The sequence below is a fragment of the Salvelinus namaycush genome, chromosome 12 (assembly GCF_016432855.1).
Source record: "Salvelinus namaycush isolate Seneca chromosome 12, SaNama_1.0, whole genome shotgun sequence".
In the NCBI taxonomy this organism is placed as follows: domain Eukaryota; kingdom Metazoa; phylum Chordata; class Actinopteri; order Salmoniformes; family Salmonidae; genus Salvelinus; species Salvelinus namaycush.
In genome coordinates this window covers 34431383-34451852 of record NC_052318.1, presented here as the reverse complement: position 1 = coordinate 34451852, position 20470 = coordinate 34431383, and the positions used below count along the sequence as shown (strand labels likewise).

Genomic DNA, 20470 nt, shown 5'->3' with positions numbered 1-20470 from the left:
TACTGCAGAGTTTCCTAAGAGCTAGAAGCACGGCAGCCATCTCTGTTGGTGCCATTTTCACACATAAAAACACATGCAGAGCCTATGTACGTGTAGAAGTATGCTAATAGGTAAAGAGGACATGTGAGGACAACCTGCTAGTATTACAACAGCTGCGGTGTCTCTGACAAACACGAGTGCACAACACACACAGCCATGCACACACCTAGCTAGTAAAGATGTGTTGATTTACCGAAACGCATCGGTCCCCGATTGAAATGTTTAAGACATGATTCAAATATTTAAGATATGACTGCGTCGGTCCGCAGACCCTAAACCGATCCAAATCTAACATGCAGGGTCCAAAAATGTATTAAAATGTTACAAATCGCCAATTGATCCGTCCTCTCCACGCAATATCAGTAGCCTAGTCAAACTGTACTTTGTGCCCAGCTTCGCACACGCTAACTAACGCGAGGTAGGCAGCATGTTCCTGATCTTGTACATCTGCGCGGCACATTCAGCATTCAAATGCTAAAATGGCTTGCGTGATATTAAGCTTTATTAGTTGAGTGACCATCTATGTACTTTGCTAGGTAAATTATTGTTTTCTATGCAAAGTAGAAAATTGTGTTTTGCCAGAATAAAAGTAAGCTCCTGGAGACACACCTAATCTAGCTATAGGCTATCTGCTGAACGGGGCTTAGATTGTCCAGGTTCACCATCAGCAATAGTTTTTGTAGTTTTGCTTTAAACAATCAGTGTATATGGTCAATTTTAGATATTAAATTATTAATTTAATTAATTAATTTTACCCTGTATAATGCTGAATCACGTTTCCGAGGAAATCCAAATATTCATTGGCTGTCACAGCTAATTTGTAAACGATAAATATTGATGCATTTCTAGCTCAAACACTTAATCTGCCAGCTCAGACAGAGCCTGCTCAGACAGAGCCTGCTCAGACAGAGCCTGCTCAGACAGAGCCTGCTCAGACAGACCCTGCTCAGACAGACCCTGCTCAGACAGACCCTGCTCAGACAGACCCTGCTCAGACAGACCCTGCTCAGACAGACCCTGCTCAGGGAGGCCCTGCTCATGAGCTCCATCAGCAGATGATTTTAATTTAGAATGGAAAATGAATTTGTTCATGCAACCGAAACGTTTCCCACTAAATCGTTCCGGTATCGTATCCAGCCCATGTATATAGATACATATCGAATCGTCTTGAAAGGGAAAGATGCACATACCTACTTGCTAGTCATATAGCCTAACCATGGATGCTATTTTGTATTTTATTAGGATCCCCATGAGCTTTTGCGAAAGCAGCAGCTACTCTTTCTGGGGTCCACACAAAACACGACATAATACAGAACATTAATAGACAAGAACAGAAATACATAAAAACATATATATATATATACACTGCTCAAAAAAATAAAGGGAACACTTAAACAACACAATGTAACTCCAAGTCAATCACACTTCTGTGAAATCAAACTGTCCACTTAGGAAGCAACACTGATTGACAATAAATTTCACATGCTGTTGTGCAAATGGAATAGACAACAGGTGGAAATTATAGGCAATTAGCAAGACACCCCCAATAAAGGAGTGATTCTGCAGGTGGTGACCACAGACCACTTCTCTGTTCCTATACTTCCTGGCTGATGTTTTGGTCACTTTTGAATGCTGGCGGTGCTCTCACTCTAGTGGTAGCATGAGACGGAGTCTACAACCCACACAAGTGGCTCAGGTAGTGCAGCTCATCCAGGATGGCACATCAATGCGAGCTGTGGCAAGAAGGTTTGCTGTGTCTGTCAGCGTAGTGTCCAGAGCATGGAGGCGCTACCAGGAGACATGCCAGTACATCAGGAGACGTGGAGGAGGCAGTAGGAGGGCAACAACCCAGCAGCAGGACCGCTACCTCCGCCTTTGTGCAAGGAGGAGCACTGCCAGAGCCCTGCAAAATGACCTCCAGCAGGCCACAAATGTGCATGTGTCAGCATATGGTCTCACAAGGGGTCTGAGGATCTCATCTCGGTACCTAATGGCAGTCAGGCTACCTCTGGCGAGCCCACGGAGGGCTGTGCGGCCCCACAAAGAAATGCCACCCCACACCATGACTGACCCACCGCCAAACCGGTCATGCTGGAGGATGTTGCAGGCAGCAGAACGTTCTCCACGGCGTCTCCAGACTCTGTCACGTCTGTCACATGTGCTCAGGTGCTCAGTGTGAACCTGCTTTCATTTGTGAAGAGCACAGGGCGCCAGTGGCGAATTTGCCAATCTTGGTGTTCTCTGGCAAATGCCAAACGTCCTGCATGGTGTTGGGCTGTAAGCACAACCCCCACCTGTGGACGTCGGGCCCTCATACCACCCTCATGGAGTCTGTTTCTGACCATTTGAGCAGACACATGCACATTTGTGGCCTGCTGGAGGTCATTTTGCAGGGCTCTGGCAGTGCTCCTCCTTGCACAAAGGCGGAGGTAGCGGTCCTGCTGCTGGGTTGTTGCCCTCCTATGGCCTCCTCCACGTCTCCTGATGTACTGGCATGTCTCCTGGTAGCGCCTCCATGCTCTGGACACTACGCTGACAGACACAGCAAACCTTCTTGCCACAGCTCGCATTGATGTGCCATCCTGGATGAGCTGCACTACCTGAGCCACTTGTGTGGGTTGTAGACTCCGTCTCATGCTACCACTAGAGTGAGAGCACCGCCAGCATTCAAAAGTGACCAAAACATCAGCCAGGAAGCATAGGAACTGAGAAGTGGTCTGTGGTCACCACCTGCAGAAACACTCCTTTATTGGGGGTGTCTTGCTAATTGCCTATAATTTCCACCTTTTGTCTATTCCATTTGCACAACAGCATGTGAAATTTACTGTCAATCAGTGTTGCTTCCTAAGTGGACAGTTTGATTTCACAGAAGTGTGATTGACTTGGAGTTACATTGTGTTGTTTAAGTGTTCCCTTTATTTTTTTGAGCAGTGTATATATATATACACATACACATACACCAGTGACATAGTACGTGTTCATGGATGACCTCAACTATACTTAACAAAAATAAACGCAACATAAAAACAAACAAAAAATTTGTCCCATGTTTCAAGAGCTGAAATAAATGATCCCAGAAATGTTCCATACGCACAAAAAGCTATTTTCTCAAATTTGGCACACAAATTTGTCTACATCCCTGTTAGTGAGCATTTCTACTTTGCCAAGATAATCCATCCACCTGACAGGTGTGGCATGTCAAGAAGCTGATTAAACCGCATGATCATTACACAGGTACCCCTTGTGCTGGGGACTCTAAAATGTGCAGTTTTGTCAAACAACACAATGCCACAGATATCTCAAATTGAGGGAGCGTGCAATTGGCAGGATGACTGCAGGAATGTCCACCAGAGCTGTTGCCAGAGATCTGAATGTTCATTTCTCTACCATAAGCCATTTAGAAAATTTGACAGTATGTCCAACTGGCCTCAACTGCAAACCATGTGTAACCACGCCAGCCCAGGACCTCCACATCCAGACTCTTAACCTGCAGGATAGTCTGAGACCAGCCACCAGGACAGCTGATGAAACTGACGAGTATTTTAGTCTGTAATAAAGCCCTTTTGTGGGGAAAAACTCCTCCTGATTGGCTGGGCCTGGCTCCCCAGTGGGTGGGCCTACACCCTCCCAGGCATACCCATGGCTGCACCCTGCCCAGTCATGTGAAATCCATAGATTAGGACCTAATGAATTTATTTAAATTGACTGATTTCCTTATATGAACTGTAACTCTTTGTATTAAATTGTTGCATGTTGCGTTTATATTTTTGTTCAGTATAGATATCTTCATTTCATGTGTGTGTCATCTGAAGATGATCATAGTCTTTCAATAAACATTAATCGTGTGTGTGTGTGTGTGTGTGTGTGTGTGTGTGTGTGTGTGTGTGTGTGGTCGGGAGAGACCGAGACAGTAAAAAGAAAAAGAAAAATGTATTTAGTTGAAAGAGCATTGACGTCAGCTCCCGCTAAGACATTCCAAACAAAACACAAGCTTAGTCAGTGCCATCAAACTAAGCATTCACAGACATCTGTGTTGACCTGATCATGAATCCACAGCAACCGGCATTTGGTTTTCCATCATAATAATACACAGGCCAGTGTTTGCATGTGTTCCCGAAGATCAGTGCATTCTGGTGCAATAGCTGCCTGCCCTACTTCTGACCTGAATCCAGGAATTAAAAGCAGCCCTTTGTACACCGGGACAGAGCGAGCAGTTTCACAATCAGAACTACCCCCCTAAAGCCATGTCATCCCCTCCAGTCATTTACATGTCCTGTCCACACACACAGCATTAAGATCAGCAGCGGTCCACAGACACAGACAAAGAGAGGGGAGAGGCGGGAGAGGGATAAAGAGATGGAGACCGAGACAGAAACCGGGAGGAAGAGAAAGCAGAGATATGGCAATATGATGTAAGTGCCAGAGGGAGAGGCAACAGGAGAATACAGAGGGAGAGGCAACAGGAGAATACAGAGGGAGAGGCAACAGGAGAATACAGAGGGAGAGGCAACAGGAGAATACAGAGGGAGAGGAAACAAATGTATCACTAAGAGATTCTGGCGAAGAGGAAAAAAAGTGGAAGGAATGAGTCCCAGATAGAATACATGCGAAACATCATAATACCATCATGCTGCAAGCCGCCAGCCCCCTCAACGACATCACTAATTGTAACAAGCTGCCGGTGGGAAGACGTCATTGTATAGCATTGCTTGGCAACTGACTCCAAACATTCTGCCTGTTTTTGTTGTGCCAACAACAATCCCAGCCCAATCTCCCAGCCCCCCCCCCGCCAACGGAAAACAGACGGTTTCCGTTAGTGTCCCCCTAACAACACCCTAACCTCTGAACCTGGGAAGACCTGAGCACAGAGATAAGAGAGGGGGAGGGGAGGAAAATCAACAGGAGGATGGCCATTCATTAAAGGACAGGATTTAATCAAAGAACGCAACAATTCTCTGAACATCCAGGGCCATGTCGTGCCCTGGAGATTAACGGTTGAGTTGTGGCATTTTATAGGGGTGGGATAAGACAGAGAGGATGGGAAACAGTCAGAAACTCTTTGTAATCCTTCCCCGAATTCTCAGATTTTTTACTAGCTTGCAGCGCAACGACTAGAGGTCTGTAAATTTTCCAAATTACTGTCCTGCCACGCATTGACCACAGTTGACTTTGCAAGGCTCTTAGGTCTACAAGGAGGAAACAGTATTGTGTTTACTGTTGGACATCTGTTGACTCTTGCTAGACATGTCAAAGATCACTGGCAGCTGTGTCACTTCCTGGTGGCTCATTTAGTTAGATAGTTACACACAGTGACCGTATTCTCAGCCAGGAATTCCACAATAGAACAATTTACATTGCAACCCAGCAGAGGTCGAGCTTCATCCACAGAGGAGGACCTACAGGACATGGGTTCTGATGAGGGGAACTGTAGAACTGAACCATCCTATTGTCCAGGAGAGGAGTGGCTGTATCGGTGCTCACTACTGAAACTGGAACTTTAAGATGGAGATTTATATAATGGGAGTCAGGTGGCTATATTGCAATAGATTGTTATATATCCTATTAATAACCAGACCACTAGAGATCAGAGCTTTCATCTTCTCTGTTGTTATTTTTAGGCTTCCCTCAAAAGCAGAGACGGAAAGAGAGCCTCTTTCACCATGATCTTCAATGTAATCACCTAACCGTCAGGAGAAAGAGGAAAGGCCAACCAATGCTTTCCTCCTCAACGCTCCTGTGATGACATGATCTGCCTTAATAAACGGGTGTGAAAACTGCACTTTCAGAGAAACAAATGAAATGTCATTTTCTACTGTATCAAAATGAATCAGCCATGAAGAGAAGCACACACATACTCATCACAGAGAAGAAGCACTACTGTAGCCTCTGTCACACGCACACACAGTCCTGGCAGCAAGGACAGATCGTTCCCAGAGGAGACTCAAGTGTTCATTCTCCCTCCATCAGCACTACCTTCACATGCACCACTCACGTGGCAGCAGGTGTGTGTGTGTGTGTTACTATACCTCTGTGTGCTAGTGATAGGAAGGAACTATTGTTTGTGTTAGTGGCTTTGATAGTGTATTTGGGTATACATGTATCATGAACACATTATATTAATGACATCAACTCATTGGGAGGTGTCCCTCAGGTTGTGATGTGTTAGAACTAGATAGTTACTACAACAATGCCTGCGTGAAATCCGACTCCGTCATCACTGGAGGAGGTCTCAGAGAACACAAGCCAGGCGTCTAATCAGGATTGTACAATATTTGCACATTTGTATTTAAAAAAAGATTATTCAAGCTCTGTCAAGTCGGTTGTTGATTATTGCTTGACAGCCATTTTCAAGTTTTGCCATTGATTTTCAAGTCGATTTAAGTCAAAACTGTAAGTAGGCCACTCGGGAACATTCAATGTCGTCTTGGTAAGCAACTCCAGTGTATATTTGGCCTTGTGTTTTAGGTTATTGTCCTGCTGAAAGGTGAATTTGTCTCACAGTGTCTGTTAGAAAGCAGACCAGGTTTTCCTCTAGGATTTTGCCTGTACTTAGGTATATTCTGTTAATTTTATCCTAAAAAACTCCTTAGTCCTTGCCAATGACAAGCATACCCATAACATGATGCAACCACCACCATGCTAGAAAATACAAAGAGTGGTACTCTGTGATGTGTTGGATTTGCCTCCAAACATAACACTTTGTATATATGACAGTTAATTTCCTTGACAAATTTTTTGCAGTTTTACTTTAGTGCCTTATTGCTAAAATGAATATTTTCTTTCTGTACAGACTTCCTTATTTTCCCTCTGTGATTTAGGATAGTATTGTGAAGTAAGTACAATGTTGATACATCCTCCCATCAAAGCCATTAAACTCTGTTTTAAAGTCACCATTGGCCTCATGGTGAAATCCCTGAGGGGTTTCCTTCCTCTCTGGCAACGGAGTTAGGAAGGACACCTGCATCTTTGTAGTGACTGGATGTATTGATACACCATCCCAAAGTGTAATTAATAACTTCACCATGCTCAAAGCGATATGCAATGTCTGTTTTTTTATTTATCTCCCAATAGGTGCCCTTCTTTGTGAGTCAATGAAAAACCTCCCTGGTCTTTGTGGTTGAATCTGTGTTTGTAATTCACTGATTGACTGAGGGACCTTACAGATCATTTTATGTGTGGGGTACAGAGAAGACGTAGTCATTCATAAATCATGTTATACACTATCATTGCACACACAAGTGAGTCCATGCAACTTACTATGTAACTTGTTAGACAGTTTTTTAAATAATAATACATTTCCGCAGGGCCACGGAAATTGACTCGAGGGTTAAGCACATTTTTACTCCTGAACTTATTTAGGCTTTCCATAACACAGGGGTTGAATACTTATTGACTTAAGACATTTCAGCTTTTCATTTTCAATTAATTCCACTGACATTATGGGTTATTGTGTGTAGGCCAATGACACAACATCCATTTTAAATTCAGGCTGTAACACAAAATGTGGGGAAAGTCAAGGGGTGTGAATACTTTCTGAAGGCACTGTGAGAATACTATAATATCCAAGTGTATTGATGGACATACTAAGGACAGATCCATGAGTACCAATATAAAATGGCTGTTATTAAGTTTGATCATTTAACTCAACTCCCTCCCTATGGTGGGGAAATTGGGCGAGTGAGCAGAGTGACTCTCTGTGTGGTGGGTGATGCACGTGGTGACATGGTTGGAGAACCACTTCAGCGAGCACAGACAGCAGGTGTTCTAGTCAGAGAGAACAGACTAGGGCTTTAACACGGACTTCATCTGTCAAACACTGAACACACACAGTTACATGAGCGCTGAACACAGGGACAGAAGGTTTAGTCATTACATGTGTGTGTTTGCTTTTACACACAAGGTCACAGGTTAGATCATTACTGTGTGCACAGTAGCAGCTCTAGAGGCATCAGGTCCCCCCCCCCCCCCCCCCCATTCTCTCTGACACACACACACACACACACACACACACACACACACACACACACACACACACACACACACACACACACACACACACACACACACACACACACACACACACACACACACACACCTGAATTCTGAGCATTGGAATGCACAGGAGACTTGACATAAGTCCTCGCCAACTCTGTCTGGAGGAGGAGGAGGACTCATCCCCTACAGGCCTCCTGTACCAGACAGGGGAGTATGTCTCTGCTGGGTGATGGAGGAACCAGGCCTCCTGTACCAGACAGGGGAGTATGTCTCTGCTGGGTGATGGAGGAACCAGGCCTCCTGTACCAGACAGGGGAGTATGTCTCTGCTGGGTGATGGAGGAACCAGGCCTCCTGTACCAGACAGGGGAGTATGTCTCTGCTGGGTGATGGAGGAACCAGGCCTCCTGTACCAGACAGGGGAGTATGTCTCTGCTGGGTGATGGAGGAACCAGGCCTCCTGTACCAGACAGGGGAGTATGTCTCTGCTGGGTGATGGAGGAACCAGGCCTCCTGTACCAGACAGGGGAGTATGTCTCTGCTGGGTGATGGAGGAACCAGGCCTGCTAATGCCGAGGTTATGCCATGGCCATGATAACGCAGGGCTCATACTGTGGAAGCTAGTGCTTTGCTAATGGTGTCATAATGCCTTACTAATGCTGTAATAATGTTGTGGTAACACTGGCAAAACCATTCCAGAATATTTATATAAAGGTTGGTCAATACGGGGGGAGAGCGGCTTGGGGGAGTGACTCATGGAGTTCGATCATCTTAATAAACTACAGACAGAAGAGCGGCCTAATCCTTTACAAAGAGTAGGTCTCTCTCTCTCTTTCAACTCCATCCATCCATCCTTCACATAAGCATACAGCCATGGCATTCACAGACCCTTATTCTGAGATGAATGAAAGAAATGTGAAACCTAAATGGACCATCACATTGAAGAGCATCACTCTCCCATATCATTCAGCATCGTGAGAGCGAAAACAAGGGTCCTAAACCAAGGAGGAAGGGTCCATGTGGATAGAGCATCAGAAGGATAGCTACAGACAGGCACCATCAGTGGCTTGGAGCCTATGACTGTGGGTTGAAGCACTAGAACAGGCAGGAGAGCAGTCATGGATAGTGTACAGGCCCATGCTAATGAGGTAGGGAACACATCCTGTGTGTGTGTGAAACGGTGAAAAATTCACACAGTCATCTCACTGAGGGAATGCCAGGAACGCACCAAGCTAACATGGCCTGCATGCCTAAAAACATATTCGACAATGGACTCCAAGGACACAAAACTGTCTAGCATATCTGGCCAGCCAGACTGTGGAGGGAAAATCCCCTTCAAAAGACCATTCCCAATTCCCATAAACTCTCTCTGACAGACACAAACACTGAACTTATGTGAACAAATCTGGTGCAAATGAGTCAGATAAGAGACATATGATTGCTTAGTAATATGAGTTTAAAGAGTGAGAAAGCAGAGGGAAGCTGAGGCACTGCCTATCCGTAGAGGAAGAAAACAGAGCACCTCCTAGATTGATGATGACTCAATCTCAGGCAAAGGGCTCCACTAATGTAGGCTTTTTCACATATTTCTGCATCTCATTCTTGCATCAAACAGCAGCAGAGGGTGTATAATGCCCAGGTGTTTTGTGTGTGTGTAGGCACTCAAACTCACACAAACAGACCACACATTACTCAATGACTCACCTATTTCAGACAAACTTTGTTTGCATGCCAGCCAAAGCTGCTCTACATGTTCATTTAATCGACTAGTAGTAGAAGAACTACAGAGATGTGGCTGCTAGCTGCTGTACACAGATTCCCCTTCTGAGAAATCTCTAGGGAGAGAGAGAGAGAGTTGGGAAAAGAACGTAAGGGAATAAAAACAAGGACAGCAACAGCTAGGCAAGAGGGAATGATGTCTGCTAAAGTTTTGTAAGTGTTAAGGTAATTTGGCTGCATTTACACAGGCAGCCCAATTCTGATATTTTTTCCACTAATTGGTCTTTTGACCAATCATATTAGATCTTTCACATCACATCTTTTTCATAGCAATTACAGAGATCAAAAATAAAAAAAATCTGAATTTGTCTGTAAATGCAGCCTATGAGCCTCAGGCCTTGAGACTGGTTGATTGGTGGATTTGGGGATGAATGAGCTGGTCTGATTGGCTATGGTTTGAGCTAGTTTAAATAGAGGTTGCCTGTCGCCAGGAGTGCCACAGTAATTACGTGTGTGTGTGTGTGTGTGTGTGTGTGTGTGTGTGAAAGAAAGAGAGACCCGAAGAGGGAGAGAGAGTGAATCCTATTCCAAAGCTAAATGTAGTTATGAGGGATGTGGCACAACACCAGGCAGCATTCTGTGGATCACTGAGAGGTTTCTCCTTCCACAACCCTCCCTCTCTCTGACTCCTTTACTTTACAGCAAACCCCAACTAAAACAAGCTTTGTTGGCAATGCCACAAAGTACCAAGACAAGAGTGATTAGGAAAATAACTTGAAATAGTAATAACAGCCTTAACGGTAGCTTCTGCGCATTTCGGTTCTGTGAAAACTAGGCTAGTTTTGAACTGTGGTTACTCCTGAGACATACTACCCACTAAAAATGTTTTCCTCCTAAGTTTCAGTTAAGTCTCTAAACAAAGTGATTGTTTGCAGAGTTGTTATAAAGTACTGTTTCCTATGGTTGTTGTGAGTCGTATTTACAGCCTTCCTCCTCTGGTAACCAATAGGCCTTGTGTTTAACTGTGTAACTCATAGAACCTACCCCATGATCTGCAATAACCCCTCAATGTAGGCTAAGGTGCTCACACTCAATCACAAGGCCTGGAATGCCCTTACTCAGCCACCTCAAAGTAGAGGTTTCAAATCCTCAAGTAAATTACAGTAGGGTCGGGAAAATAGCATACAGCAGGTTTTTAAAAAGGACCAAATAGTTTGGTTTGCTTAGTGTTTTCATTTTTGTCATAGGAAATATGTCACAATACTGGTATCGTCCCAGCCCTAAAAGACAAGACTAACTCTACGGAACAATTTCAATGATTTTACAGAGTTACTGTTCATATAAAGGAAATCAGTCAATTGACATAAATTCATTAGGCCCTAATCTATGGATTTCACATGACTGGGCAGGGACGCAGCCATGGGTGGGCCTGGGCGGGCATAGATCCACCCACTTCGGAACCAGGCCCACCCACTTGGGGGCCAGGCCCAGTCAATCAGAATTAGTTTTTCCCCACAAAAGGCCTTTATTACAGACAGCAACACTACTCAGTTTCATCAGCTGTCCAGGTGGCAGGTCTCAGACGATCCTCCAGGTGAAGAAGCCAGATGTGGAGGTCCTGGGCTGGCGTGGTTACACATGGTCTGCAGTTGTGAGGCCAGTTGGACGTACTGCCAAATTCTCTAAAACGACGTTGGAGGCAGTTTATGGTCGAGAAATGAACATTCAAATCTCAGGCAACAGCTCTGGTGGACATTCCTGCAGTCAGCATGCCAATTGCACACTCCCTCAACTTGAGACATCTGTGGCATTGTGTAGTGTGACAAAACTGCACATTTTAGAGTGGCCTTTTATTGTCCCCAGCACAAGGTGCACCTGTGTAATGATCATGTGGTTTAATCAGCTTGTTGATATGCCACACCTGTCAGGTGGATTTCTTGGCGAAGGAGAAATGCTCACTAACAGGGATGTAAACAACTTTGAGAGAAATAAGCTTTTTGTGCGTATGGAACATTTTGGGGATCTTATATTTCAATTCATGAAACCAACACTTTACATGTTGCGTTTTTATTTTTGTTCAGTATAACTTGAGACAGACTACCTTTTTATATCTCAGGTCAGGCATACGTGGTAAAACACACAAACATGCTGTGCACACAGATAAACATTATGCTGGTCCTCCGGTGCCAACAAGAGCTCATTAAAGCCTTCCAGGACCATGGGCTGACACAAAGACAGGGTGAGGGCTGACAGTGAACCCCACAGACCCACCACACAGTGGCCTGGTGGTCGGTCCCCGTCAGAACCGCAGTGGGATGGAACAACCTCCACTAGCACTGGACAGGATGACATCACAGAGGAGCCTCATGCAATACCCATCTGAGTCCCCCAACAGGAAACAACATCCGAGCAGTGAGAGATTACACTGGGCCATAATGGCATTAAAACAATCTGTGAAAGGGTAACAAATGTTACCAAGTGCAGTGTATTCATAATTGATGGGCTGCTGTTATGGAACAGTGTGTTCACAACTCTGCACATGCTCGGCTACACACAGCAGCATCCTGTCCTTAGCCTGTCAGCATTACTCTACTCATCTGACATGTCTTCTAGTGCACTGACAAATAGGTTGGATTATATGAATAAAAAGTGCTCATACTGCAGGTATTCTCTGAGTGAAGAGGAAACACATTGTGTGCTTTTGGAGCTGTGTATGAAGCAGCGTCAACCCATACAGTAGACTGGGGGGGGGGGGGGGGGGGGTCCTGAAGAAGCAGCGTCAACCCATACAGTAGACTGGGGGGGATCTGAAGAAGCAGCGTCAACCCATACAGTAGACTGGGGGGGGGGGGTCTGAAGAAGCAGCGTCAACCCATACAGTAGACTGGGGGGGGGGGGGGGGGGGGGGTCTGAAGAAGCAGCGTCAACCCATACAGTAGACTGGGGGGGGGGGTCTGAAGAAGCAGCGTCAACCCATACAGTAGACTGGGGGGGGGGGCTGAAGAAGCAGCGTCAACCCATACAGTAGACTGGGGGGGGTCTGAAGAAGCAGCGTCAACCCATACAGTAGACTGGGGGGGATCTGAAGAAGCAGCATCAACCCATACAGTAGACTGGGGGGGGGGGGGTCTGAAGAAGCAGCGTCAACCCATACAGTAGACTGGGGGGGGGGGGGTCTGAAGAAGCAGCGTCAACCCATACAGTAGACTGGGGGGGATCTGAAGAAGCAGCGTCAACCCATACAGTAGACTGGGGGGGATCTGAAGAAGCAGCGTCAACCCATACAGTAGACTGGGAGGGGGGGGGGTCTGGAGAAGCAGCGTCAACCCATACAGTAGACTGGGGGGGGGGGGGGGTCTGAAGAAGCAGCGTCAACCCATACAGTAGACTGGGGGGGGGGGGGGGATCTGAAGAAGCAGCGTCAACCCATACAGTAGACTGGGGGGGGGGGGGTTCTGAAGAAGCAGCATCAACCCATACAGTAGACTGGGGGGGGGGGGGGGGGGGGGTCTGAAGAAGCAGCGTCAACCCATACAGTAGACTGGGGAGGGATCTGAAGAAGCAGCGTCAACCCATACAGTAGACTGGGGGGGGTCTGAAGAAGCAGCGTCAACCCATACAGTAGACTGGGGAGGGATCTGAAGAAGTAACCTATGTTCTACCTATAGCAAGAATGACAGACCAGTTGGAGACTCATGTGGAGAAGTCTATCACAAGTCTGTCCACAAATCCACGTACAGTACAGTAGTGGCTCAGTAATGACTCCAGCTCTACCTGAAAACCCTGGAGGTATTTTAACCCCTACATCTGCTTTTCCGGTAATATAAATAATTTACCGCACAATTATAATTTAATGTGGGTCTACAGTGAGATTATCAAGATAAGTTCTGAGGGTATGTGGGTGGAATAAAATGAGAAGGAGATGAAGTTGGATGTCAGGTTTTCCCACCCCTCCTCCTCCTCGGCCTTCTATGCTGACTAGGAGTTTGTTGGCATAAAGAGGGGAAGCCTGCTGGAGCAGTCAGTGTCAACTCCCCTCCGTAGCATGACTCTGGGTGGAGAAGTCACTGCCTCCAGCTGGGCCTCATCAGACCTAACCAACCACCAATGATGAATAATAGATCACAAGTGCTGCTATCTGCATTGCAGGTCATGTACAAGGAAAGGAAGGAGGAAGAGAAAAGGAGGGGAACGGGTTAGAGATGGACAGAAGAAGAGTCAGTAGAGGAGCTAAAGATGACGGGGTAGGAGACTAGGAGTGACCTCTTTCACCCAGGACTGGTTTTCTAGTATAATTACATTTGCATTAAAACATCTCCCAGTCCTAGATTTCCTCAACTGGCTGCACATTTTCTGCTGAGGTTAAAGACGTCATTTTCCAAGGCTGCTTTTCCTGTTAAAATGCCTTTGTGTGATCAAGAATGAGAATAGTCTATGCCCACTTAAATACTGCCTTCTCTTTCTCGCTTATTAAAGCACAACGGCAAATCTCAGTTTTCATAACCACAAAATACAGCAGAAAGAGGGGAAAAGAGAGCATATATAATGCATTTTAGACATGTTTAACCACCCATGCTCTCAACTTTAACAGCAGCAAAGAGACTGTGCTGAGTATAACAGAAAAGGGAAGGGAATATATTACAAGGGTATCATTGATAGGAACTCAAAGACAAAGTCTGCAACAAATTGATTCAATCAAGGCCAAATACAGAGTGGGAGGGAGAGGTAATTTTTTCTCAGTTTCAGTCTCTTGAGTTAAAGAGCCACTGAACATGCCGATGGGCACGTGTGTTTGTCTGTTGCTCATTAGAAAAAGGAAATTTCAGTCTTGGAGGTGCATTTCCTGATCGATTCCGTGTTTGGTTAATTATGTTTGTCTCCCATGAGACAATGAAAACGAGAAGCCTATTTCACTTCCTCAAAATCCCCAGAATCAATCTAAGATAACTTCCAAATGAATTACAGATTTCTAGAGTTTTTGTTGAGGATGTTTTAGTTGCTCAATTTTACATCTAAAAAGGTGTTTGGTGCAGCATTTCTCTAGTAACAAAATGCGCAACTTGTTGTCTTACGTAAACAAAGTCGGGCTGTTGGGCAGGTCTGCCTCACTGTCTATGCTATTGGATAGAGACCAATCACCACAGCTGTTCACCTAATGTTAGTGGGCAAACATACATCGTCAAATCAAAACCCAACCTTCATTTATCCCTTGTGACGCACAGCAGTTCCAAACAAGACTTACTTCATGACCAGAATGATCCTATTTACAAACTGTTTCTGACTCATATCGATGCCACATAGGCCGTTTTCAAAAGGGATTAGTTGCATTTTAAAGGCAGTTGCTCTTTAAAAATAACACAGTTAAAAACAACTGCATCTGGTAGTAGTACATCTCTTATACTAAACTCCTGTCAAGAGAGGGGGACGCATTAGAAAGAGATAGGCTAAGTCCGTCTGGGAGATCAGCGTCTCATCACATAAATTGATATCAAATCCACACAAACAAAAACAGACATCAACATGGCCCCTGTCCAAGGCCGTAACCAGGATTTGAGTTTTAGTGGGTGTGGAAGGAGTTTCCCCCCAGGATTTATTTATTAGGTTGAAACTCATTTACTGCATTTCTATACAATGAAACTTTTAAAATGCTATTTGGAGCACTTCAAATAACAACAAATGACCCCAGCCATTATCACCGTCGCTGCTGTAAGTTAATTCACATCAGTCGCTCTACAAACACATAGCCTATTAGCTATACAATTGTAATGTTATATCCCTGAAATGGGGGGGGGATGGAGAAATGATTCACACGGAGTCAGTTGCATAAAATCATCAACTCTTTACATAGATCCACTACATGACCAAAAGTATGAAGCCACCTGCTCACAACCAAAATCATGGGCATTAATATGGTGTTGGTCCCCCTTTGCTGCTATAACAGCCTCCAATCTTCTGGGAAGGCTTTCCACGAGATGTTGGAACATCGCTGTAGGGACTTGCTTCCATTCAGCCAGCTTTGTGCATGGGGGCAATGTCATGCTGAAAACAGGAAAGGGCCTTCCCCAAACTTTTGCCACAAAGTTGGAAGCACAGAATAATCTATAATGTCATTGTATGCTGTAGAGTTAAGAGTCCGAACCCTCCTCCACCAAACTTTACAGTTAGCACTATGCATTCGGGCAGGTAGCGTTCTCCTGGCATCCGCCAAGCCCAGATTTATCCGTCGGACTGCCAGATTGTGAAGCGTGAATTGTCACTCCAGAGAACGCGTTTCCACTTCTCCAGAGCCAATGGCGGTGAGCTTTACTCCACACCAGCCGACGCTTGGCATTGCGCATGGTGAATTTAGACTTGTGTGCGGCTGCTCAGCCATGGAAACCCATTCCATGAGGCTCCTGATGAACAGTTATTGTGCTGACATTGCTTCCAGAGGCAGTTTGGAACTCGGTAGTGAGTATTGCAACCGAGGACAGGCGATTTGTACGCGCTTCAGCACTCGGCAGTCCCGTTCTGTGAGCTCGTGTGGCCTACCACTTTGTGGCTGAGCCGTTGTTGCCACTTAACAATAACAGCCCTTACAAATGACCGGGGCAGCTGTAGCAGGGCAGAAATTTGACAAACTGACTTGTTGGTAAGGTGGCATCCTATAACGGTGCCACGTTGAAAGTCACTGAGCTCTTCAGTAAGGCCATTCTACTGCCAATTTTTGTCTATGGAAATTGCATGGCTGTGTGCTCGATTTTATAAACCTGTCAGTAACCGGTGACGAATCCACTAATTTGAAGGGGTGTCCACATACTTTTGTACATATTGTGCCTTCGGAAAGTATTCAGACCACTTGACTTTTTCTACATTTTGTTACGTTACAGCCTTATTCTAAAATTGCTGAGAAAAAAAACTATTGAATCAATCTACCCCATAATGACAAAGCAGTACTTCGTTGAAGCACCTTTGTCAGTGATTACTTACTTGTCTTGGCTGTGTGCTTAGTGTCATTGTCCTGTTGGAAGGTGAGGCCCTGAGCGCTCTGGAGCAGGTTTTCATCAAGGATCTTGCTGTACTTTGCGCCATTCATCTTTCCCTCGATTCTGACTAGCCAAAGGAGTTCAATCTTGGTTTCATCAGACCAGAAAATCTTGTTTCTCATGATCAGAGTCTTTAGGAGCCTTTTGACAAACTCAAAGCGGGCAGTCATGTGCCTTTTACTGAAGAGTGGCTTCCCGTCTGGCCACTCTACCATAAAGAGCTGATTGGTGGGAGTGCTGCAAAGATGGTTGCCCTTCTGGAAGGTTCTCCCATCTCCACAGAGGAACTCTAGAGCTCTGTCAGTGACCATTGAGTTCTTGGTCACCTCCCTGACCAAGGCCCTTCTCCCCCGATTGCCCAGAGCTCTAGGGACAACTCCATCGACCTCATGGTTTGGTTTTTGCTCTGACATGCACTGTCAACTGTGGGACCTTACATAGACAGGTGTGTGCCTTTTCAAGTCATGTCCAATCAATTGAATATACCACAATTGGACTCCAATCAAGTTGCAGAAACATCAAGGACGATCAATGTAAACAGAATGCACCGGAGCTCAACTTTGAGTCTCATAGCAAAGGGTCTGAATACTTATGTAAATAAGGTATCCGTTTGATATTTTTGATAAATTAGCAAAAATGTCAAACAACCTGTTTTTGCTTTGTCATTATGGGGTACTGTGTGTAGATTGCTGATCATTTTTATTTTTATTTAATCCATTTTATAATAAGGCTGTAACGTAAGAAGATGTGGGAAAAAGTCAAGGGGTCTGATTACACTAATTTTCTCAAATTAGATAGTGCTCACATTTGTAATCCTAGGCATAATTAAATCAAGCTCTGCACAAACACACATCAATGGAGCACACAGATGATTGTATTATCACATTCACATGAATTATTCAAATAATAATTACGATTCTGTATTAATATCAGCTGTGTAGTGGTAAAAAAAATAAACCACTAATAAACGGAAAACGTGTGACATTTTTAAAACTGTATCGTTTTCATTTTGATGACATGTTAAATGTAGGCCTATAGGGAAGATAGGCCATATGGACATGTTCATATGGCCTATTGAAATATATCTTAGTTTTAATCTTATCTTGTTTGATAAGATTAGTACAGATTTTCTCAGTAGACCCCACTTTACTAATCTTTTTTCTCAGCTTGCTTCCTCTCTTCATCTCCTCTGCTTCCTCCTTCATGCTTTGCAGCCTGCCTCAGCCTCACCACGTCACTGTGTCTCAGTAGCCTACTCTCTGTAAAGCAAAGCTATTATGAGAACTTAGTAGCATATTTTTTTCTCCTGCTGAGGTAAGCATTGTTTAACGTTAGCCAGCTAGAAGGATGAAATAAGAAGCTAAGTTATACTAGCCACAGCCCTTCAACATTATTGCAATAGAATTCACTGCCGGCAGTTGTGCAGTCAGTCATTCTCAAAGAGAGTCAGATTTTGTTTGTTTGGTGGATGTCTGTACACACGGCAGGAGTCGCGGGACGGTTTTAAAATTGCCTTTTGCCCGCCATCTCAACCACGTCTCTAATGGTCTACTTGAGTCGACTCCAAGCTTGGGTAGTTTGTTTTACGTCGCAGGCCCCCGGCCTGTGCGCGAGAGGGCAGAGTTAGCCGTTTGAGAGAGTGGTGAATGTGCTGCTAAAAAGGTAAACCTTTAGGCAAATCCGGGGGACAAAGGCAAACATAATGAACAAACCACTGTAAATGATTCCGCTCGTTTGCAAAAAGCAGGCAGGATAACAACTCCGTCAGATCAAGAATACAGGCGTTCTAAGCTTTAAATCAACGCTGGGGGAAATATATTGATGTTGGCCGGTAATTGATTTTCTTAGTGTACAAAATATATACACTGTGTACAAAACATTAGGAACACCTTCCTAATATTGAGTTGCGCCCCCCTTTAGCCCTCAGAGCAGCCTCAATTCTCTGGGGCATGGACTCTACAAGGTGTCGAAAGCATTCCACAGGGATGCTGGCCCATGTTGACTCCAATGCTTCCCACAAGTTGTGTCAAGTTGGCTGGATATCCTTGGGGTGGAGGTCCATTCTTGATACACGCGGGAAACTGTTGAGTGTCAAAAACCCAGCTAGGCTACACTGATTGAAGTGGATTTAACAGGTGACATCAATAAGGGATCATAGGTTTCACCTGAATTCACCTAGTTAGTCTATTTCATGGGAAATATGTTTTGTACACTCAAATTAAATTAGAAAAAATTACTGAGGTCCAGACCTCTGTGTCCTCATATGTAGTTACGGCCCTGCCCCTGTCATATTATCTTAATTCAGCCACAACAAAACACAGAGACATCAACAGAAAAGCACTTAAACCTAGCCCTTCCGTTATTGCTTGAATCTAATCCTCTAAAGAGCTAACAAAAAGACAGATCCTCCAAAGCTTGTGCTGTGTCACTGCATTAATCTCCCCAGTGCACCCCAATACTCCTTAATATAGTGTTGTATTACCGGTACTATACTTGAGGACATTTTGTGGACCAGCAATTGTATCCCTTTCAAAATCCTATTTCTAACCCCAAACCTTAACTCTAAATATAACCCTAAAATAGCCTTTATCATTTTTAGGACCAGTGAAATGTCCTCACTTGTCAGAATTTTCCTTGGTTTACTATTCTTGTGCAGAAATTTGGACCTCAAGTATAGTAAAACACACACACACACACACACACACACACACACACACACACACACACACAATACCAGAATTTTAACTTCGACACAGATGCCAGTTTTGGGATCACTATACTCAAAATCAAAACGATAAAACAGCAAATAAAGAAAGCGGGGAGGACCAATTTTTTTTTCGCTCTCAAAATCATATATTTTTTTACAAAATTGGATGTTAAGTCCACAACAATACTTAACCCATATCAGGAGAACACTTTTGAGGTCTGGGAAAAAAAATCTAGGAAATGTTGATTTGAGTTCATTTAACCTTGAATTAAAGTGTGCATGCACCTAGCACTGTTTGGTTAGCGGCATTTGCAAAACAAATGCCCACTGGAGTTATACAAATAATCATGATCCTTACAGGTAGGCATAGGCTACTTTGTACTTAACTTTTAATTGAGGTCTTTGGGAAAGCCTTTCCATTGCCTACTTATCACTGATGCATTCCATTCATGTCTTTTGATAAGCTTGGAAAAATAATTTAAAAAATGTTCTAATAAGTCCAAAACATTTAGTTGATTTCCAAACGTGTGACGAATGTTACTTTCGGTTCTTCTAATACCGGACCGTTTTTCATGTTATAGTATCGAAAAAGTACCCAATCGTCATACTTGAGTAAAACTAAAGATACTCTAGTCATTTTCTATTAAAGTAAAAGTCACCCAGTAAAATACCACTTGAGTAAAAGTCTAAAAGTATTTGATTTTACATATATGTAAGTATCAAAAGTAGATGTAATTGCTAAAATATACTTAAGTATCAAAAGTAAAAGTATACAGTGCCTTCAAAGTATTCACACCAACTGACTTGTCCATATTTTGTTGTGTTAAAGCCTGAATTTCAAATGGATTCAATTGAGAGTGTGTGTCACTGGCCCACACACAAGTCAAAGTGGAATTATGTTTTTAGAAATGTTTAGAAAACAATATAAAAATGTAACTGAAATATCTTGAGTCAATAAGTATTCAACCCCTTTGTTATGGCAAGCC

At 44.2% G+C, this 20470-nt stretch overlaps 1 protein-coding gene across 1 annotated transcript in view; it reads right to left on the bottom strand.

The window, feature by feature from the left end:
* LOC120057499 (nectin-3-like protein) overlaps window positions 1–8643 on the bottom strand; it is a 36781-nt gene extending 28138 nt beyond the window's left edge. The window contains exon 1 of the mRNA XM_039006099.1: window positions 8235–8643. Within this exon, the coding sequence (XP_038862027.1) occupies window positions 8235–8643 (409 nt within the window). The remainder of the gene's footprint in view (window positions 1–8234) is intronic.
* Between the last annotated feature and the right edge of the window lie 11827 nt (window positions 8644–20470).